The following is a 25000-nucleotide window of genomic DNA, read 5'->3' as shown; positions in this document are numbered from 1 at the left end:
GCCATATAACAACAGCCACTTTTTGCAGCTTCTTTCCAAAACCTTTTTAAAATCTGCAGATTTTTCTTTATCCTTGTGTAATAAATTCTGAAAATTAAAGTCAAAAATTGGAAGTGGGTGTTTTTATCTTTAGAAAATTACTTTTATTAATAAAATCAAACTCTCTCAAGTCAGCAGCAGTGGTAAATTTAGTAAATACATCAGATTCAAAAACAAACTGCATTTAGGATCTATGGAATTTCTATAGCTCGCTCCCCAGTAAAAGTAACAAAAAAATCATATGTTTAACATGTTCTAAGATATAGATGCAAATGATTGGAAATAAAATAGAAAAATAATTGCTTTACTACAAGCAATTTTTTTTTACTGCTTTTTTTTATAGCGATATAACTATTTGATAATGGTATATTATAAACTATAAGGTTCTTTCAGAAATCGACTAGTTTTATTATTTTTGGCTATATATTTTTGAGTCTAAATGCTGTCTGATGGTCCTTGACCCCTTTTAAATGATGAAAATATTGTAAAAGAAATTTAGAAGATTTACACATTTAACTGCTTTATTTATTTTGACTAATTAGATTTTTTAGATTTCAACCGCAAAAAGTCAAAAGTTAGAAGGTTAAAAAAAGTTCAAAACCTTGTTGCACAAAACTGCAAAAGAAAGACTGTAAATCATGTTACAGAAATATAATCTTCACAACAGGAGAACCATTTTAAAGTTAAAAAAGATCCTTTAATGACAACTTTTAGGGCCAAACTAATTGCTTCTGTAGCATTTTGAAGGGCTCCATGAGTGACGCGAAGGTTACGACTGTGAATATTTACTTGTTACTTAAACTAACTACTTCTTTTCCCAGCTGCATTTCGCTCAGAGACTTCCTTTTTAAATGGGAAATAACCATTATTAGTTGAATTTGTGTAAACACATCCGAAGTAAATAAACTTTCATTTGTTCTTTTAAGTTAGACTGCTGCATTGGCGTCTCTGAAAAACATAGAAGTCCCATTATTGTAATGGTCTGTCTCAGATTCACGAATGACTTTTTCGAACTTTTATCATAACTCACTGCCACCAATTTGATACACAGAATAATCACCCTTATAAGTTCTCAGAAGTAAAGTACAATACTGTAGTTAATATACTTTTCAATTTGTCCAATTTTCATAAAAATGGAACTTTTTTATCTATAAACTTTGCTTTTTAATTTATCTGGTTTTGAAAATTAGTTAAATTAATAGTTAAATTATCTATGTTTGAAAAATGAAACATTTATATTAAACATTGTAGAAGACAGGCATGTGACGACTCTTTGATGGCTGGAATAAAGAGCGACATTTTAACTTGTATAAAAGCACTTTCACTAAATTTAATTTATAATAATTGATTTGCTAAAGTTTTGTATTAGGTCAGCAATAAACTAAAGGCACGGGTAAAAGGTTGTATACGAGTCTAACATCAAGTTTTTTACGGCTTAATAATGTCCAAGAGCGCCAGCAATGTTTGTATAAATCTCCAGTAGAAACTCTAAATCCATTTTCTAATACAGATTTGATAATAAAAAAATACATGATTTAAACGTTTAACCTACATCAATGTTTTAAAAACTCCAATAACCTAAACAAATAAACAATTTTATTACTTCAGCAAAGTCTTTAAATTACATATTTCAGTTGCCTTGATCCGCCTAAATTATATGAAAAAAAATACAGGTTCATTATATTAGACCCAAGTAACCACGCAAACATCGAAGAAGATTTGAATTGACAATAATTTGTTTTGTCTCAGTGTAACCTCGAAAAACCAATTTGCATAAACTATAACGAAAATAAAATTCTTTCTAACTTCTTACTTTAATATTTCTAGTCTAAATACATTTTTAAATACTTAACTTTTTCAGTAATACTAAATTTTTTTTTTTTAATTACCAATAACTGTGTTCCAAAAAAATCTTAAAGTTTTATACAGTGGTTTTCATAAATTTAGACGCATTTTTTTTTTTTTTACATATATGTAAGAAAATACTTAAAATAAAAACAAAATAAAAGTGTTACCGCTCTGTTTGATATATAACTTAATAGAGGAAGTGAAACTCTATTATAGAGTACCTTAATTTTTATTACAGGATGTTTATTACTCATTCTATACCAATAAATACAAAAAAGTTAATAGATAAGCTTGAGTTTATTTTATTCATAAATTTCGACGCACAATCAAAAAATTCTTATATCTTGTTAATTGATAGTTAACTAGTAGTTTTTTTCCCCATACTTCTAATTAATAGCCTAATAATATTAATATTGTCAAAAAACCTTATATAAATATGACGTACCTGAAAGTAGTTAATCATTAATTAATAATTAAACAAAAGTTAATTTAGTTTTGCCTAAAAAGACGCGAAAAATGGGCAAAAGGCGTATTTCTCATAGTAAAAGATGGCAAACTAGTGCTCGCAACAAAGAAGGAACCAAAAGTAATAGAGAAATCGCCGGATTAATTGGAGTTTTTGAGAAGTGCATTCGGAAAACGAAGCAAAAATTTCATCACACTGGTGGTGCCAGTCGGAAAACGACCCTTGTCAACCACGAGAAAGGACGATAGTGCCCTTTTTAGAACTGTCAGAGCTAGTCCAAGAATTAGTTACAAAGATGTAACCATAGAATTCAATACAACGCGAAATACATCTATTTCTCAAAGCACAGCCTGCCGAATACTTATCAAATACAAGATTGGAGTCTATATGATAAAGAAAGGAGACTAAAATGGTGTTGTGAAAGAAGGTATTGGACAAAAGAACGTTGGAAAAAAATTATGTGGAGTGATGAGAGTAACTTTGAGCTTATCAATCGCAAATATAACATAACAGTTAAAAGAATGGCTTACAAAAAGTATTACGCCAGGTATATTAGACCGACTGTACAAAGTGGAGGAGGCTCGAATGGAATCTGGTCATGCTTCAATTGCAACAATATTGGTAGTGCCAAACATACACCGGAAGAATCAACTCCAGAATATACGTAGAAGTACTGAAAAACAACCGAATTCCATCAACTCACCTGCTTATGCTCAATGATAAACCATGGAAACTTCAACAAGATGGCACTACTGCACAAACTGCATACTATACAAAGGAGTGGTTCAACGATAATAATATCAAGACAATAGCGTGCCCTCCATACTCATCTGATTTGAACACGATTGAAAACATTTGGTCTTGGATACACCGTGAATTGGCAAAGTTTTAAATATCCACCCTTGGCCAGCTGAAGGACGTCCTTAGGGAGACCTGGTATAGGGTCCCGGAAGCAATGTGCAAAAATCTTGTTGATTCAATGCCTAGAAGAGTTCTTTGTTGTATTAAAGCAAAAGGCGAATCCACAAAACATTGATTGGTTTATATATTACGACTCGTAATATATCGAGCGACTAATTTTATGAATAATTTTTTTTGTCTTAGTTTTTTAATGTCATGTAGTTGTACCTAATTATTACTTACTATTTGTATTTTTTTTGAAAATTATTTTTAAATTTTGTATTCTGTTTGTATTTATCTAATAAATAGAAAAAAAACTAAACCGAAATCTTTTTTCGTTATTGTTTTATCGTTAAAAAACTATAAATTTTTACTCTCAAATACGAGTGCGTCTAAATTTATGAAAACCACTGCAGTTTATAAGTGTAATAGTTTTAGTAAAAGTCACATAATAGCATAGAAACAGTTTTTTTTTTACGAGGATTTTATTTAAGAACAAAATATTTTATCAATAATTTGGTCATAATTAAAATCCTCGTTAAAGAAAATTGTGACTGTCATCCTCACAAATTACCTATGTTTCCCTCTTCCCAATGATACTTACCATAATTCCGCAACTGCATCTCCGAGATAATCCTAATTTCTTAACTCCACTTGTTGATATGTGCTTTTACTTCTGAGCAAAGCTTTTGCTCAGTATTTCTTTGCTCTTTTCAAGGTGGTTCAAATTATGCTATGATCTCTCTAAAACTTTTATCAACTACTTAAAAATTGGCTGTGATCTTAGTAATTTTTATCTAATAAATAAAAATCGTTGAAAATCCTTTTTTTTTAATTTAATGCATTTTTTTGTTCACTAAATAAATATATACAATTTTGTGGTTGTAACAAAAGCAAAAGAATAAAATAATTTTAAAAATAAAAAGAACTAAACTAATCTTTTTTGGCCTATTTTTTTTTTTTTTAATACGATCAATACCATTTCTTGAAATAGTTCTTCGAAGTCTTAATCGTTGCTTAATTTCCAAAAAGTATAAAATTATTTATATAAATTAAATCAAAATTAATTAAAATTATATGAAACTTAACATTTGCATTTTATAATTAAAACACGAACGTATTTAAACAAAAACAACAATACTTACATACAAAAATATACAATACTGCGATAATTTAGATAAATATGTTTAAAAGCGTTTTGTGATCGTGTGTAAAAAACTTTAAAAAATATTGAAGTTGCATGATGTAACTACAAACGCAATAAAAATAATTTTTTCTCTTGCTTATTAAAGTTTTCCTGCAAAATTAATTTTAATGTTATGAAATCTTTAAATGTTGCAATATTTAAACCATAATTAAATATTGCAAATGCATAACCATTACTTTTACAAAATCTTAGGAAAAAAAACAACTACTTTTTTGTTGACAGCATTAAAAAAAAGTTTGCGATTTATCTCAAGAACTTAACTTTATTATTAAAAACTTTTAAATCTTGTTTTGTTTCATAAATAGTAATCTTTTAATCAACTCAAAACAAAGAGAAAATATTAAAAAAAAAAATTAAAAATAGTTTATTTAAAAAAAGTAATTTGCACAGCATTCCTAAAATGGAAATGTACAACGCACGACAGTTTCTGTACTTATAATGCTAATTGAGAAATAAATCACATGCAAAGTAATTTCTCGCAGTTTCAAACCGTCTTCATAAAATGTATTTTACAAAAGTTATATGCTTTATAATCACATCAACCCCATGATTTCTCATCAAACTTATGATTTCTCATCAACCAGATAATTACTCATCAACCATACAATTTTTTCAAAACTTCTGTAGTTAAATGAAACTTTTTGTTATTTCACTCTGTTATGCCTCAGGTCTTTTAAATATCTAATTTAAATGGGTTTTAAACCTACCTATTTAATTTTTAACCTTTCAGACATATAGTATAACATATTATTACCTTTTGGATAATTCCATATTAAATTGTATTGGAGTACTATTAAACTAGTTGGTGTTCCATATGTAGGACTGCTAACTGGAAGTATTGTAACACTTTTAAGGCTTGAAAATTGTTGAAACGCTTGAAAATATAAATCATTATTTACATAAATATATTGTAAAAATAATTTTCAAGTTAATTATATAGTAGTAGCTTAAGTAATGCATAAATTAAATTTTTTATAAATATTGTAATCCAATATAAAGATCAAAACATAATAAAACGTTATTTTTAAAATATTTGTTTTCGTTTTTAGTTTTGTTTGTCTGGCAGTCTTAACTTTCAGCGTTAGAGTTATAATACCTATAAAACCAGTAGCTTAAATCAATAAATATTTTAACTTTCTAATCCTTTAAATGTAAAAAATCTAATTTAGTTTTAAGTTAGCACAAATTTCAGTTTGAATACAATCTTTTTTTTTTTTTGCCCACCTAGTAACAGGTAGCGTCATAAATAACACTAGTGCGGTGGTAACGTCTGCAAAACTTACTTTGGCAAACTTTGTGGCAACTCTTCACAGCGTCATTTATATCTAAATTTAAGTTATGAGTTGCACAGTGTAGATAAATAGCTATTGGCTCATCTTGTTTAAGAAGAGACTGAATACCATTGTATAGCCCACTCTTAACATTTACTCCATTGTAAGGTTGTCCTCTACATTGATTCAATTTAATTTTATTTTTTTCCAGCGTATTTAATGTTTCTTTATACAATCCAAGAGCTGTGTGTTTGTGTACTTCTGTTAAATCTAAAAAAAAACTTGCCAATAATTAATTAATGTTGGGTACTCATTTTTATTTTTTCTTACTTCTATATATATTTAGTACTTGACTTAGTTGGTCTTTTTTTTATGTCTTGCAAGTTATTCATAATAAATTTATAATAATGAGCATTGTTAATATTGTTCATTAACATTATAATTTGAACGTGTGACAAGACAATAAATAGTTTTATTCTTGATTTGATGGCTTAAATAGATAATATTTCATAGAGAATGTTTAAACTTACTTCATTACAGTGTCATATTTTGATAAATGATGTACTTAGGTTAAAAATTAAAATTATACTCATCTTCAAATGATTCCCAATAATCATTTAGAGTTATATATTTTTTAGAAAAAACTACTGTTATATTAACAAATTGCCAGGCTCAAATTCTCTGTGTTAGCTAGTAATCAAGGGGTTTTAAAAATATCCATTATGGTTCACATTACACCGCATTTAGTTCATGAGAGTAGCATAGCCATAACCTTTGAATACATTGCTGAAGATTGAAAAACTTCTGAAAACTAGCGATTATTTTGCGATTATTCAAATGCCATTGCACATATTGTTTCAAATTCTTTGAGGTAGACAGGAGTGGAATGAAATAATAATTTTCTTTTACATCATCTTTTAATATTTTGTTCTGAAAATCTGTAATGTCAGTAATAAAAATCCACCACTATCAGAGTTATTATTTGTATCTTCTTTGTCTTTAAATATATTTTTACTTAAATCTTTACAACAACAATATAATATTTTACTTTCTTTGAAATCATTTTTAATATTTCCTTTTATATATCTACTTTCAATGCTCTCTTACTCTTCTGAGTCATCTTCACATTTTGATGCACTTTGATTGTTCAATTTCTTTCCAATTGGTTTGAGAAAATTTCTTAATAGGAAATTTTTGATGTTTTAACTTTCTTTTCATTGGTACACTACTTATATTGCTCAACATCTTGTCCGTGTTTTCTTTTTTAAAACGATTAAAAATTAATTAAAATAAATAAGAACAAATTAAGAACTCTATAAAAAAATTAAAAGGCAATAGTAAACAACAACGAAATCTAAGAAAGTTTAAGTAACGTTCAAGTAACCCATTTGGAAAAATATAAATAAAGAAATGATAAAATAACTTTATGAACCAAATCAAGTTAAAATAAAAAAGGATTTATAACAATGTTTTTTAAAAAATGTATACATTTTATAAAAGTGTTATTTTTCGAGTTGAGTGTCCATTCATTTGTTTTCTTGTGTATCCAATAATTTGTGCTAATATGTTTACATAATGTTGCTATATATGCACAATTTTATTATTATATTTTTTTGTAATTACTGCTTTTTATCAGTTTGTTGTTGTTTTAAGTTTTAAATTTATTTGATATTTGGTTCGACGTTAACTTTTTTACAGGATTGTAAATTTAAGTATTAAAACTAATTTTTAAATACTGCAGTTTCCTCAAAAATTTTGGACCCCATGCTGTTCAGGAACCCTCCCCTTCCGAATTTGCAGGGTTTTGCGATGTGGTAGTTTCGCGACCGCAGAGAAACCATATATTATTCTTTGCAAAGCTAAAATTTTCTAAAGTTTCCTCCTTTACCCATTTTCTTAACCCCAAAGTAAGTTATCTGGCTTTTGTTTTCTCTATCCATCCTTGTATGAAATACTGCTGTCGTATATGAGCGAATTCCACTAAGAAACACATTTGACTTTTAGTTCAAAAATACATTAAAGTTTGTTTGCACCGGCCCTAACTGTTAAGCTCAAACCTCTTCTTCATCATTTTACCGTTGCATGTCTTACTTTTTTATACAATTACAACTATGATTGCTGCTTATGTACGCTATCATCTCTTGTTCCATCAACCAAAACTCAATTTCACATTACTTAACTTTGCATCATTTAGCTAAACTTGTTATTTTACGTTTAAAAGGCTTTTACATGTCAATTTTTTTCTGATAGAATAATGTTTTGGAATTTGCTTTGTCTTCATACTTTCCTGACAGATTGTCTTCTGGCAACCATTTTTTTGCTCTTTATTGCTCTTCTCCTTTTTCAAGTAGTTCTCAACATAATTAATGGCTGCTTGTCTCCTTGTTGGAAGGGAATTTATTAAATAGTTAAAAGAATTTTTTACCGTCATCAAAATTGACCATATTTTTTTCTAAGAATACAACGCAAATACAACTTTTGTTACTATAATATTTCTCTATAGTTTAGTGAACAATAACTAAATTCTATTAAAGGTTTATGTTTCCAACTATGCACATTTCAGCAGCAAGAACACATATAAGGAAAGTTATAAATTCCTCCACACTCCTAACTACCACAACAACTTGTATAAAGGTTTAATGATAAAAATTAAAACAACAATTTAACTTATTAAAAATTACATAGTACGTAAATTCAAAAATGTTTATCAAACTTTTAATTTTTATCAAAATCTTTTTTAGTAGTTGTTAGTACTTTTTTGTTAACAAATAAATAGTTGTATTTTAAATAACTTGAATCACGTCTTTTAATAAAACTTAAAAAACTCAGCTGTGTAATTATAACAAACGATCAATTGCTTTTTAGGAAATAATGTTACAGAGTTATTTTTTTCTTTAAAAATGTCTGCCTCTTAAATCACTATTTACGAATAATAAAAAAAACCACTTATTAACGACTCAACACGAACTAAACAAACTTTATTTTTCTTTAATCATTTATTAACTTTTAATATACCTTGGGTTAAATTAATAATTTTTTAAGAATTAAATAAACTTAATTTAGCAAATTTTGGGCTAAAATTTATAACTTATGTTTTTTGCCACAATCTACATGTTTGTTTTGTATTGGTTGATGCATTTTTATCATTATAAGTATTAACAAAAGAACTTTTGTTATTATCAAAATTTAATTTTTTATTTAAAGCCGAGTTCATATGCAAGTTTTTCATTGTTAGCAATAATTAATAGTATAATGTTATAACTAATTTTTCAAGAATAACAAATAGCTACACACTTGTAAAATTTGAAGTTATTGTAGTTGATGTATTGTATCCGTTGTAGTTAATAGGGTATACATTTACTTGAAACGTAACTCCAGGTCTATAATAGTTTACATCTCCATAAAAGCAAAAATTTTCTTCAAGCATAATATACATGTTTTCGCTTGCCTAAAATAAGAAAAAAATGAATTGCGTATTTATTTAATAAATAGTATTTAACTTTAAATAAAAGCGTTCAGCAAAAAGGTTAAACAAATTTTTCATCATTTTAAAATAAGATCAAAAGTTAGTCCATAAGATCAAAAGTTAGTAATAAAAAGACTGGCTTTTGTTTAATTAATACTGCTTAGTCAATCAACATAAAGAGTATTTTTTAATTATAAATTTTAATAATAAGATGATAGCACCAAGGGTCAAAGGGACATCTATTTTATGTTGTGTCAACCAAATAAAACCTTATTCAAGTTTATTTTTTTTATAAAAAAATTGGAAAAATCTGATATAAAATCTAAATAAAATGTTCAGAGGCATGTATTCGGCGAAAGGGTAAAAGTGAAGGTTCTTAGTCCATTTAAATATTTTAGATTTGCGTTATAACAAAAATTTTTTTCAAGACAATTTTATAAAAAAAAAAAGAAGCCTTTATAAATAAGGAAAAAAAACTCAAGGGTTACTAACGGGGTAAAGTGTAAAATTGAGGTATTAGCCCTTTTAAGGTGCTGGTATACCATTAAAATTTTTTTTTTGTATTTCAACTTTTTTGAAATACAAAAAAAAAAATTCATGCACTTTATTTCAAAAGTAGTCTAGACAACCATGAGTCTAGACTACTTTTGAAATAAAGTGCATTTGAGTAAAATGCTATTTGCTTGAAAAACAGTTTAGAAGATACTCAAGCCTTATTTTAAAATTGTGACCACAAGACAAAGAGTTATTAAATTTTTGAAAATATGTATTATTAGTTTTATTAAAACGCTTTATTTACTTAAGGTTCGGACTAAATCGCAACAAAGATGCCAAAATCCAAGTAATGGTAAGCTTAATCTTTATAGGCTTTCGCAGTATTAAAGATTCCTCAAGCTAAGGGCCCATTTTCTTGCTTGTGCTGAACAGATTCAACCGACGTTATATTAGTTTTTAAAATAGCGCCCAAAAAGACACTCTATATTAAAAATGTGATCTTATAAACACTTTATATAATTTGAGAGTCATTTTTTCATCAATTAAAGTGAATTTTGTTTTTAGCATACCAAGAATTTGTATAGTTTTAGAGACAACTGTTTGAATTTGTGTGCTCCTTTTGAGGTTAAATGTAAAAATGGCTCTTATATCACGCTATTTAGTTGAGCTTTTTTTGCATTGAAATATTCCTTGTTTTTATGCAGAATATTTTAAGCAGGCTGAGAACAGATCCTTTAGAAACACCACTGAGAACATCAATCCTTACAGAACTGGTATTATTAATTCTAAGGCTTTGCTTTCTGTTTACTAAAAAGAGGTTTAATCCATTGTTAGAGTTGTAAATGAATAAGATTTTATTTAACTAGCTACATGTATACTTTAATTTCCATTTAAAAAAATAATTACAAACCTTTGATTCTATTTGTAAGTCAATACATTTTCCATTTCAAATAAAATTGAAAAAACAACTCCGTTAGCTGAAGTGAAACCTCGTTTTTGTCATGAGCCATCACAGCTACACATAATGTTTCACTTATAGAAATTATTTCATTGTATCATTTTTCAAGTTTTTCATCAACAAAATTTTGATAAACGCTTTTCAGGTGATATAAAGTTTCATTCTACCTTTTTTTGTTAATTGTTTGTTTCATATTCATTATTCTACAAAGTTTTTCGAATGATGACAATCCTTTACCCATTTTACGAAAAACTTCATTCACAAGTGAGGTAATGTCAAATCATTTTTGTCCACTACAATTGTTTTTACTAGACTCCTGTGTTCAATTAAATTTTTTTATTAAACCTAGCAAACAAAAAATCTTAGTTTTCCAATTGCAAATGTTTCTTTGTAAAATGAAACATTAAATAAACATTATCTTTACACAAATTTAAGCATTTTAGTATCGATTTAACTTTTTCCAACGGACTAAAGTTCTGATCAAAAGCAAAATGTGTTGCAAACTTAACAAAGGGGAAAGCTTTTGTTTCTTAAGAAAAAATCTTTTTATATCTTTTTCCACGAAACTTTGCTTTTTTATCATTGTACATTTCGTTTGATATTTGTTTTATCTTTGATATAATTATTATTATTTTTTGTTTTAAAAATGGTAAAAGAGCAACTACGTTAAGCATTTCAGATGCACGTAACAAGAAAATTTTTCAATAGTATTTGTTCTGAAAATTGAGAAAATAAAGTTTGTAAAACTAGAAAGTTGCTCTTGATGTTAAGTATACTCTTTTACAAGTGTAAATCTGTTTTATGTAGGTTTAAATTTGAAGTGAAGTCTAAACACCGCTCAACCAACTGACTGTAAACTGTTAAGAAAACGTGGATTACAAGAATCTTGAGTAGATATAAATCAGTTTTTTAATATAGCATATGCTAACTTTTCCTTAATCGCAAGAGTTTGACAGATTCAAAATTTTTTTTTATTTAACTGTTTTAAACTATTCCATACACTGTGATATCATTTCATATATTTTATACACTGTAATATCATTTTATACGCTGAGATATAATTTCATCGATTTCATACACGTCATTCAAATTGAAAATTCAGGTCGAAAACATTCAAGTTGAAAAAATTTAGGTGTTATTACTTAGAATCGGAGAGTGGTCTTTTCTTACATAGTAAAACAAATGGTCAAAGTTATATAAACTTGTTATTTAATAAAACAGGAGCAATGAAAAATCAAAACAAAAAAAAGATCGTGTATACCATTCCATTAGTTGCTAATTATGTTTTCACTGTAGTTTTTGTAATAAAGAAATGTTTTGCATACAAAGAACATTTTCTGTTGACTATTTTCTGTGCGTTGATAATGTATACAAATACATAGAAAGTGTTTACCCAAATGGCACACTCTTTATGTGTTCATTATCAAAACTTAAAGCTGTTTGTAAATGCTATCCAAAAAAGTATTACATACAAAGATTTATTTTATTATATCGAAATTAGTATATGATACAAATTGTAATAAATGCATGGGTCATTGATGTATCAAATGTACAGGTTTTAAAAGCTATAAGGCATTTTATTATGAGAAATAAAGTAATATTGGTAAAAAAGAATAAATTCAATACAACAAATAAGAAAATAATGAGAAATTGCAATTAATTACTACGACTATTGCTTTATTAGAACATACTGAACTAGTTGTTTCCTGTGTTATTTAAATTAAAGCCAAACTCACTATTTGAAAAAGCTGAAAAATAGTTAAGCTTAGAATGTAATTTTTTTCTGACAGATTTTGCAGAGAATTAACAGTTTTTATCACGGTATGAAATGCAATGTTACCATTGGAATAATCAACAATGTTCATTACACTTAGTTTTTATTTATCTCAATAAAATTTCTAAACCAATAATTAAGCATATGTTGATCTGTCTTTTACATAATGACAATGACCATGATACTTGAAGACGATTCTTAAATGGCTCTTGATTGGAATTTTTTTGAAGCCAATTGTATAAAATCCCCTCGTGATGGTTTAAATGGTATTTTTAAAAAGAAAACATTAAGAGCAAGTGTACAGAGAGCATTGTCATATAATGACAGATGACAATATGCTTAAGTTTTGCATTGCTAATGTAAACGCAATCAAATTTTATGAAGTTATTAAAGAAGCAGAAACAGCATAGCAAAAAACACTATATTTAATTAAAAAAAAATTGTTTCAGGATCTAAAAGTTTCCACCATTGTATACTTATTTCAAACTTTGTTTTAATAGTTAAAGTAAGCTTTAGCGTGCAGCTTTATACTGTCAAAAGCAACTGATGTTGCAGATGTATTGGATCAAAATACTATTAAAAGCAGTATCTGATGTAGAAGATATATCAAACCAAAATGATTTTGCTGCATCAAGATATTGTTCCCTAATATGGGTGGTTAGACATGGATACAGAGATATTACTCCAATTGATATCGAAAGTATTTTTTACCTTTATGTTTCATCTCACAACTTCATTTGATGGCGACGAGAGATGTCTGTTGGATCCCATTGTCGATTTTAGTTTTAGTGATAAATGTCCCAACAACAAGATTGAGAGAAATATATAACGATGAAGTGAATGATTACATTACTATAACTAATAAATTTTAATTTCTAGACTTTACAATTTTTTTGATTTTCTATTATATTTTTGTCTTTTGAGTATCTAATATTTTTTTTTACTTGTCTTTTAGTTCATTTTTCCTGGTTTCATAATTATTAGAATCATTTTTTATATTTTAACTCAGAAACTTTGCACCATGTAAAAGTTTTGCAAGTTTTTACTTGTGTATAAGAAAAAAGCGGAGTCTAGTTATTTGTTATAACTCTAATTAAAATATTTAAGACGACTCCTCTGAAAAAAAAAAATCTATACTACAAATTTTTCATAACTTAAGTCAACCTTAATAAGTAACATTCTTATGTAGAATTGCCAATCTTCTTTTTTTTGTTTGTTTTAGAGCCAAGCTTTTATTCTTTGTTACAACTCTCCTAAATCAAAGTATATCAGTTAATAGTGAAATCAACAAACAATTTAGTACTGTATAAACTATATAGCAAACATTTGATACTGAGTTTGACACATTAAACTCTTGTAAATCAGTAAAATCTAGCAAACTTTTGATACTGAGTTTAACAAAGTAAAATCTATTTTAATCGAGTCTCTCTAATTCAAAAGCTATTAGACGTAAAGCCTTTGAATATGCAAATTGTAAAAATTACCCTGCAAAATGGAAGGAATAGAGTTTCACAGACGCATTTCTAGTTTATCAATACCTGAAGCTTAGAGTCTTGCTCAATTGATCAGTTTCAATAGAACAAGTTAAACAGGTTTCTTAATAATATATTACAAATATTAATACATAATACAACTTTACACCATCTCATACTGGGGTGGCAAAAGTGCAACCAAGGCAGCACAAAGTCGGTCAAGTGACGTTGCGAGGAAGAGAAAAATTAAAAAGACAAACTAGTATAATAAGTGTGATTGGTTGTGTCTCGTCACTTGTTTAGACTTTCAGTTGCCACTACTTCAATAAACGTAAAATGACCAGACAAGCTTAATTTATAACTTTGTAACCTTGACTTGAATCTTTTAAACACTGTTTAAACAGTAAAAATCAAAAAATTTAAGTCATTAACTCATTGTTAGGGATTGCAATCCCGGGCATGAATTACGATCCCGGGATTTCGGGATTGAAGTAAATAAAATCCCGGGATCCCGGGATTTTATATAATGTGAGATATTTGCTAAAAAACAGAACTTAATACTGCATATATGAATACTTTTTGATGTTATCAATTTTTTATTTAATTTCATTATGCCTTAATGACTGAAATTAATTTTATATGGCGCCTTAAATTGTTTTAATTGTGTAACAGGCAGCAGATGTATATAAAGATCTTAAAATAATGCAGAAATATATATACGGTACCTTCCAAATTATGTTTTAAGATTACAGACTTTACAGAATAACCTTCATCAAATAATTGGATATGTAAATAACATTTGAACATTTTGAACAAAGTGTATTTGACTAAAGTAACTAAACAATCAAAATTTCAAAATAAATTTGTAAACATAAATTTTCTTAAATTTGGCTACCGATGTAGCTGCTGTAGCAACAAGCTACTTTGTAAAAAATAACATAATAAGTTGTTTGTTAATATTGAGAGACAAAAATTAAAGAAAATCTTTATTTTATATTTATAAATAAATGGTAGCTAAATAATAAATGTAAAACAAAAAAACAATTCATATTAAATGCATATTTTATTTACAAACTTTCTTTTTTTGTCTGAAAATATGCCCGGAGGAATAGTAGAGCATTTAAGGTTTGGTCATATAAAACAACAAAAAACCAATATCTAAAACACTCCTGCTTCATAAGATGCACCTTCACTTTCATTTACTATATCTGTAAAACCTTTTCGTTGTGCACGAAGCAGCTTTCTTCTTTGTTTTATTGGGTCAAGCGACTTCTTTTTCATCATCTTTATTCTTTCTACAAAGCAGCATTATATTAAAATTAATTTCTTCTGTTATTCCAAAGTCATTGCAAAAAAATGATGCCTCAAGCATTAGTAAACATTATTATTAACATATATTGCGGTAAACATTATTGCGGTAAACAACAAAAGCAATAAAAAGGTTATCATTTCATAACGTTCAAGCGACTTAATAAACTCAAGCAATCACTTAACCACAAATTCGCTCAACAATTTTACAATTTATCTTTTTAACGCGAGAAGTCTTGCCAACAAACTTAACGATTGTTTTTTTATACGTTGAGTCAAACAAACCTGCCTTAATTTGTGTTTGTGAAACTTTTTTCAATGATAAACTCCCGAACTCCATGGTCTATTCAAAAATTTGTTCCATTTATCGTAAGGATAAAACATAAACAGGATAAACCTGCAAAGCAGCATTATATAACTCGTTATAATTCAGTATAGTTACCAATTTTGAACATTTTGTATTACAGAATAATTTAATTAGTTCAATCCTGCTATAATCCCGAAAATCCCGGGATTTTGTGTTTAGAATCCCGGGATTTTCGGGACCCAAAAACGTTCGGGATCCCGGGATCCCGGGATCCCGGGATTGCAATCCCTACTCATTGTATTTTCACAAAAAGATGTTACTTTAAATAAATGCAGCAGTTAATAGATAAGCCCAATTAAAGTATACATACTATCAAAACTGTTTCACTTTTAAAAGCAAAATGAAATAAAAGAGCAATAAATTAGGAAGTAATAGATTTTAATTTTTAATTTAAAAAATTTTCATGAAAAGGTTGTCTTGAGCCAACATAATAAGTAGGTGTATTTACAATAACTTTCATTATTATTTGTGGTTTTTGATGTTTTTTTATTGTATGCTTATTCTTATATACAAGATACAGGACATAGTACCTGTAAAAAACAAAAGTTTAAAGAAAAAAAAAGTTTATGAATCTTCATTCCATCTTTAAAAAGTTGCAATTCTTCATCTTTCCTACAAATACTGTTATGGTTACTGCTAAGCAGTAACTATGACAGTAATTGTAGGAAAGATGTAATCTGTCACTCCTTGTTGCTGTAATCAAAACTTACTTTTTAGCAACTTTACATTTAGCATACTTAAATTATTTTTTGTAACTGTTAAAAATTCCAATATTCTTCCCTGTATGGAATACTATTTCATATTTGGGCTGGTCATAATCTAAAAGGCTGAACTATAGTATATCGGTTTTAGCTATAGTTAAAATTTATTTTTGCTAATATATACATTTAGCTAAGTCACATATATTTACTGAATCTGTTTCTTCACGCTCTCAAAACATTTTAAAAAATAAGAAAAATGTGGAAAACTGAACTAATTTAAAAACGTTTGCAAAGCAAACATTAAGTATGAGAGGTAGCGGAGATTGAGAATGATTATTTAAACAATTTACTATTTATTGTTTAAACGGTTAACATGAACGATAAAAGCTTAGAGACTAACGTAAAAAATAATGATTGCAAATAAAAAACCTTAGATGATACCTGAAGTCATATAACAACCAAACCTAGAAATTATTGGTAATTAATGTCTAAACCGAAGTTTAAAAAATGTTTTTTGATGGTAAAAATATTTAGGTCCTATGGGAATTCAAGACAACTGTATCTAGAATGAACGTTGTATAAATTTTTGATGCAGACACAAAGAATCATGATTTATTTAGCAAGTTAAAATATTAATGCAACAATCTTAACCTGGAAACATTCTTTTATTGACTTTGCAGTTGACCTATATAGGGATTTTTCAGCGGTTAAATGGAGTTTTGCTAATTGTTTACTTAGTGTACCATTTGTGGCAGCTGCTATAAATGGCAGGCCAAAATGTTATTCCTATATGTTGTTACTGGCTAGTTATCGGCTTGCCACTTTTGGTGGCTTTCACTAATGGTCCACGAAGTAACCGATGAAAAAAACTACAGTAGTCCGCTCAAAATGTCTAAATAGGTCCTGTGAAATTCCACTTTAGGTTGTTTGCTGGGTAAATAATAGTATAAAATCAATTGTTAATGGAAGTTTTGATAATTACAAAATATTTATACTATTAAAAAATGGCATGCATACAACTTATTTTTAATTTCGACCTCTTTCTATTCACATGCCTTCTATTCTATTCATATCCCTTACTAATATATAAGCTCAATAAAACAATTTATCTAGTGCTACTCCAAAGTGTTCCTACTGGTGGAAGCAAATGGTCCTCATCACTTGTGGTTGTTAGAAAAGCAGATGGAGATTTACTCAAATGTGCATATTGCATAATAGATTGTAACCAAAAGAAATGCTAAGATTTATAATCTCTTTCTAATAGCGAGACTGAGAATAATAAGGTTTTTGAAATGAAGTTTCTCTCCCTTTTTACAGCTGATATCGTAGTCAAATACTTTTACTTGCAGGACTTATCGGCTTAATCATAAGAAAAAGATATATAGATGGAATTACATATATATATATATATATATATATATATATATATATATATATATATATATATATATATATATATATATATATATATATATATATATATATATATATACATATATATATATATATATATATATATATATATATATATATATATATATATATATATATATGTATATATATATACATATACATTTATATATATATATATATATTTATATATATATATATATATCTTATTATATATATATATATATATATATATATATATTATATATATATATATATATATATATATATATATATATATATATATATATATATATATTAGTGTGTATATATATATATATATATATATATAAATATATATATATATAAATATATATATATACATATATATATATATATATATATATATATATATATATATATATATATATATATATATATATATATATATATATATATATATATATATATATATATATATATATATATATATATATTTATATATACATATACATCTACTAGTTGAGATTGGACCTGTAAAAATTTATTCTTTAAAAGATTAAAATCTTTGTCAGTCTATTCCAAACCAAACTTTTCTATACTTTTTCCTTATATGTCCTAGCTTTCTGGATCCGTTAAGTACGGGTCTTTACCAAACTTATCTATTCTATTCCACATCAATTATTCATTTACCTATTTCTTATTTACTTCGATATTTTTTAGTAAAGTAATTTATTATGAAAAAATATAAGTTCAAAAAACTTAACATGCGTACCTATTTCGCATACGTAGAGCTTATAAGAGACTTATAATTAGGTTAGTTTTTCTGCTAAATGCATTACAATGTACAGTGGGCCAATAACTGGACAAAAGTTTAAAAACCAAAACCAGAGTTTTGATGTCTAAATGGTTTCAAACCATTATAAATATATTATAAAACAATTTAAAACCGTTTATATATACAGTATTAGACAAAATTATAGCACAACCTCTTAAAGATTGTCATGAAAAATATTTGTATGCATTAATTATATTGTTGAGAGGTCCTGTATTTTTGAAATGTGTTTACATTAGTTATTTAAAATGTGCACAAAGTTTAAAGTTTTGTTCATTATTCATTGTAGAAATAAGCAATTGTACAAACATATACAAAAAATGTTGCTCAAATTTATAGCACACTCACATTCATTTGTAACTTTGACAGTATGTGTGATTAAGTACATTGACACATTGTTGTGTATGATATTTTATTTATTTACTCGTGTCATAGTTGATTATTTAAAATAGCAAACCTTATAATTTTTCAAATTTTTTTGCAGTAACTTTAAAAGTAAAACATAATTAGTGTAATGGGTCGCAAAGCAGTAAGCTCTGAACGGCGATAACTTGTAAAAAACTTATTTCAACAGCAATTTCAAATTGCTGATATTGCTAAAGGTACTAAAACTTTCAGAAAATTTGTCTACAAAATTGCTGATAAAATTAAATTTAGTTTATTAATGAAAAATTGAGCAGGTCAAGGACGTTGTGGATGCACTGATTCTACAGAAGGCTGCTATATAACGACACTTGCTAAAATAAATTGTACTGATTCAAGTAGAAAAATTGCTATGGAGTTGAATGCTGCAAAAGAAAAAATCATTAGTGCAAGAACAGTTTGTCGTCTTATGTTAGAAAAAGGGTTGAAAAGTTACACAAAAAGGCGACGTTGTTATCGAAAAAAGGCTCAGAAAAAGAAGCGACTCACTTAGTCTAAAAAAAATGTTGATTTGACTCGAAATCAATGGCATTAAGTAATATTTAGCGACGAATCACATTTTGAAGTCATAAATAGAAAAAAACTGTAAGATTATACGTTGTCTTCCTAATGAAAAATATATCAATTTTGCAACAAGAGCACAAGGCGGTGGTGGAACTATTTCTGTATGGGGATGTTTTTTCTGCAAATGGAATAGGTTTATTGAAGTTTTACAAAGGTTGTTTGGATGCTTCTCGTTATTTAGAAGTTATGGCTGAATTACCTGACGATATGGACACTCTTTTTGATTCAAAAGCTGAAGATTGTTATTTTATGCAACGCACCGTGTCACAAAGCAAAAAATCTCTGGAATGGTTTGCAACGAAAAATATTCGGCTTTTAAAATGGCAACCACTTCACCAAATTCTAATCCGTTCGAAAATCTTTGGTCAATTATTGACCAAAAACTCGAAAATTACAACATAAACAACACAAAGGACTTTAAGGATGCAATTTAAGACATTTGGGGCAAAACTTCAATTGATCTTTGCATTAAATTGATAAATTCTGATCCAGATTGGATTTCTCAAATATTTAAAGCTAAAGGATCCAACATTTCTTCATATTAAATCAAATTCTAATGCTTTTTATCTAAAATTAGTACTATGTGTTATAATTTTGACCAGCTTATTTTTCTGTATTATTCTTAAGTGAGTTTTAAAACATGTTAATTTTATATTTATTTTCAATTTTCATTCATTTTTGTGAAAAGTAAAATGATATTCTTCAGATAAAAAGAATAATTCCAACTTTTAAATCAACTTTTTATTGAATTTTTATCATTTAATTTTTATTTTACATTTGTGCTATAAACTTGACCAGTACTTTAGTTAAAGTTTTAATCAATATACTAATGCTGTGATTGAAGTAGACGCGAACGCAACTTAGAAATAAAAATTATTAAGAGAAAAATGTTGTTCAAAAAATCGATGGAAATAAATAACATTTACATAAAATATTGGGCTTTTTAAAATATTATATTATTACTCTTTATATTATCTAGATTTTAAAAGTTGTTAGACTAAAATTGGTAAGTAGTTAACATAATTATAGCAATCTTAAAATTGCCTAATATGTTATATTTTAAAGTCTAACTTTTGCTTTTAATTGACAATATATATTTTTATTGCACTATCTTGCTTTTATACTCAGATTTTTTAAAGCTTATATATGTTTGGTTTAATATTTTCATAAATCTGGCTGCAATTAGGCGCCACTTGGATTTTCTTTTACGTTTGAACTCTTTTACCTAACAAAAGTTCTGTAATTGCGCCCAAAAATTTTTATTTGGACAAACTTTTAAAAAACGCGAAAAAATATTATGCGGTCTTGCTCATACTAAACGTACTACTGAACAATAATATATATATATATATATATATATATATATATATATATATATATATATATATATATATATATATATATATATATATATATATATATATATATATATATATATATATATATATATATATATATATATATATTTATATATATATATATATATATATATAAGCAAAATTCACTAATTTATTTGACTCAACAGTCTGTCAATACATGAAAAAGAAGACTATATACTTGTATACGACTTTATTTAAAAACAAGATTTGAAGCTTCAAAGCGAAAAGTTTGAGAGTCAATTTTGTTAATTATCTTGATTATGGTAAAAGATGGATTCAAAGTAAACTAACCGGTGCAAAGTTTATTAGAAAGAATTCAGCTTGGCTTGAAAATGATTATAATAACACATTAATGAAGGATTGTAAAAATAAACAGCTCGGCAGACCTAAATTATCATTTCAAGAATCATCATTAAAAACAAAGAAAAGTTGCAATTTTGTCAGCTTCAAATTCTTGTGAGTTATTGTTTGCTAAGCTTATACTACTTGTAGCATACATTGTCAAAAAATTTTTCGTATTGTGAATGCATCAAAACAATATGACCATAAAAATTTTAAAAGTTCTGTTGAAGCTCGTAAAATCTGCTAATTAGAAAAGCTAATTATTTAAGCTTGAATATAATTTTTTTCTACAAGAAAACAAGTTTATCTAGCAACACGTAATAGCACGTTTAATAACACCAGTTAATCATATTAAACTTAAATAAGTTTTAATTTTTACGAGCGAGGATCTCATAATAAAACACGTGCAAAATAGTGTAAATAGCACAAATAAAACATATGCAACTAATAAATGTTAGTTGCTGCTAAGCGAAGTTAGGTATCCATAGCAACTAAATAAAAAATATATTAACTTTTTTGATAAGCGTGACCTCATATTGGTACTTATGTAAAATTTGGTAAACTAGCACTCGTAAAAATATCTGCAAATACCAAAACTAGATTTTGCTATCCAAAATTTAGTATTTTTTTAATTAGTAAAGCAACTAATTAAAAAAATAACACCTTTATAAGAAGCGCAGACATCATAATATTACTCATCTTAATTCTAGTTAATACAGCCCTAATATTAAATTAGTTATGAATTTTGTCCAGTAAAAGTGAATTCTGGCCCACTGTGCATTGATCGATCGGTGGTTAAACGCGCTGTCATCAGTGATATTTTCGTGGGTTTAAGACCGTTCCTTGGCGTGATAAAATTTGAAATTTTTTCAATCTTGCTTACATACTTAAAGCAAAAAAATAATATTATAGTAAAAAAGATTTCTAAAATTTAAAATAAAATTTTTAAGTTTTCTCGTTTTATATATATTATACGCGATTATTCCATAAAATGCCTGCAAACTAAATTTATGCTAAAGACGTTTACACTTACAAACGTTTGCACGTAACGCGATACAAATGGAACTAAGAAGATCATAGACCAATAAAATATAGTCATAAAAAAGTTCATACCTATGATTATGAATAAAATTGAAAGAATAATAGTCTCAGATATTAAACGCTAATCCGAAAAAATGTTGCGCTTTGACCTCAGTTTGTGACAAAATGCACTTTATGAGTCAATTTTCCTTTTGCATATATTTTACATTTTTTGATTCATTTTAATTATGTTGCATGTGGTTTTGCAAAAAGATAAAAAACAGGTACAGGTATATCATTTCACGGATAAGAGTTTGTATTATTGACAATAGTAATAAATAAATGGTTTTTGTCTTTATTCGAATATGTCCTATAAAAATATATTCAGTCTTTAATAGAAGGAGTTTTCTAAAAAATTTTTATAAAATCGTATTTCTAGTTTGTTTTTCGAGTTTTTTTGCCATAAAGTCACGTCATATACGCCAAAAAATTGTGGTTTAAACAATGATATATTATATAAACTGGATGTTTAATTTGCGGGATTTTATTTGACAAAAAATGAGGCCGCTTTTTTTGTTTATAACAATAGTCCGCTTTTTGTAAAAAGGGCAAAAGCTAAGACCAAATTATGTAACAAAAGTTAAAAATGCAAACCAAAAGTTCCCTATAAATTAAAGAGAACTCAAAAATAAGTTTTAATAATTATAAAATACTTTTAAAAGTTTTTTTATGAGCCTATGTTTATTAAAAAGTATTTTAATTCATAAAAGTACTCAAAAGCGTCTGTCGTTTTACTTTTCTATTCAAAATTTTATTCCTTTTTCAATCAAAAATAAATTAAGGAATCATGATTTATTATTTTATAAGTATTATAATTTCCGCTTAACACTTTTACATAAATAGTATTTAAATTATATATATTTACTTGATTTAAGAAAAGAAAAGTTAAAAATATTTTTTTACAAAATTATTCCGTCATTTGTAAAAAGGGCAAAGAGCGGCTTCACTTTTCGGATCGAAGTTAAGCAACTAGTTATATAATGTATTATTGGGTTTGAACAATTTACGAATAACCCGCGTCATCTGCTCCATAGAGCATTAAAAATAAGAGATTTTTAATGGTCTATGGAGCAGATGACTTAATTATAGCAATCAAAAATTACAAAAAGAGAGGAAATCTAAAATTGAAATTTCAACTTTTCCACTCGGATGAGACAATTCGTTTTGTGTTTTTTTAACCTTATTAATTGTTTCAAATATATTAATATACACAAAAAATAAAAAAAAAACAACAACTGGAGCAAAAAAGACTCGTAATTGTTAGCCATGTTTACTTATATTAGATACGATCCTGAATAAAATGTTATATAAGTGGATTTTTTACATTTTATAAACTATATTTATATATATATATATATATATATATATATATATATATATATATATATATATATATATATATATATATATATATATATATATAAACAAACAACATATTTATAAACAAATAACATAGTCTATATAGGTATGGTTAAGCACCAAACAATCAAAAATAAAGTTGAAAAAAAAGTTCGTTTTTATTAAAAAATGATTTTTATATTATATAAATCATTTTTTAATATAAAGTAATTGGTGTTTGCATAGAAACTTTATCTAAAGGGTCGTCCAAAAATTAGGTCACGTTTTTTCGGGAGGATGGAGAGGGGTAGACAATTTTGTGACGATTTGTTTCGAAAGGGAAGGGGCCTCAATTTTGTGACACAATCTTTTTTTTTCGTTTTTAAATCTAGAGAAGACTTTCTTTTAATTAAAAGAGTATCTGACTAAACCAAAACCCTCAGTTGATGTATCTATATGTTGATTGTAAAATCAACTACGTCTAAATCTTACTTAGTTGATGTGTACTCTCCGTTAACAGAGTAGTTACATCCTGTTAACGGGCTGTTACGGCAGTGAATGCTTATGTGCAGTGCACTTTCGGCGCTTTGAGTTTATATGGCCTAAATGCAGAACTTTATTTAGTTAGTGCACAAAAATGTGCAGCAACAAAAAAAGCAATAATTGGGTACTAACTAAAAAGTTGAGATTTATCTATATTAAAGTTCATCAACCACTGTTAGCTCCATACTGTAGCAGAAGTGAGATATTTTAAGAACTAATGCCCCCGCCAAGCAACCAGAGAGTGTTTGCTTCTCGTCAAGACAAGATTAAATGGTAGGATCATCAGCCAACATTGCCACCTTTAATTGGAGAATATATAGGAGATTGCTAATGTAAATAAAAAAAGTACAGGGTCAAAGATAAAATCTTGAGAAAACACTGAAGATACAAGATATGAATGGGAGTGCTTTCCATCAAGGGCAGCTTTTACACAAGTATTTGTAACGAAGAAATTATTAGTTTTATAGTTGTTACCAGATACACCGTAAAATGAGAGCTTCTGGAGAAAACCAGTATGCTAAATTTTATCAAAAGCTTTGTCGAGAGCAATAGCCTTTTCCTTTCCACATCTATTAATGCACTAAAAAACCAGTAGGTTGTTACTGAAAGCAAATCAGCTATAGAATAAGGCAATCAAAATCCATATAAATAATCAGAAAATAAATTCTTAGATTTAAGGTGAGAGATTAAGTGTTTGTTAATTAAAAATTCAAAAACTTTGCTTATGATAGAAAGAAGACAAAAACTTTGCTTATGATAGGAAGAAGACAAATGGGACAGTAGTTAGACGAGTCAGAACGCTCTCCAGAATATTTAAAAATAGAGATAACAGATT

General features: G+C 27.0%; 1 protein-coding gene across 1 annotated transcript in view; it reads right to left on the bottom strand.

Annotated features, from left to right (window-relative positions):
• Positions 1-25000, bottom strand: part of LOC136075501 (macrophage colony-stimulating factor 1 receptor 2-like) — a 232616-nt gene that overhangs the window by 163833 nt on the left and 43783 nt on the right. The window contains exons 6-7 of the mRNA XM_065788871.1: positions 9026-9179; positions 5215-5334 (exon numbers count right to left, since the gene is read on the bottom strand). Coding sequence (XP_065644943.1) covers positions 5215-5334; positions 9026-9179 — 274 coding nt within the window. The remainder of the gene's footprint in view (positions 1-5214; positions 5335-9025; positions 9180-25000) is intronic.

This window comes from Hydra vulgaris, chromosome 01, assembly GCF_038396675.1.
Source record: "Hydra vulgaris chromosome 01, alternate assembly HydraT2T_AEP".
Taxonomy (NCBI): domain Eukaryota; kingdom Metazoa; phylum Cnidaria; class Hydrozoa; order Anthoathecata; family Hydridae; genus Hydra; species Hydra vulgaris.
The sequence above is the reverse complement of the archived record's forward strand: the minus strand, read 5'-3'. Positions and strand labels throughout refer to the sequence as shown.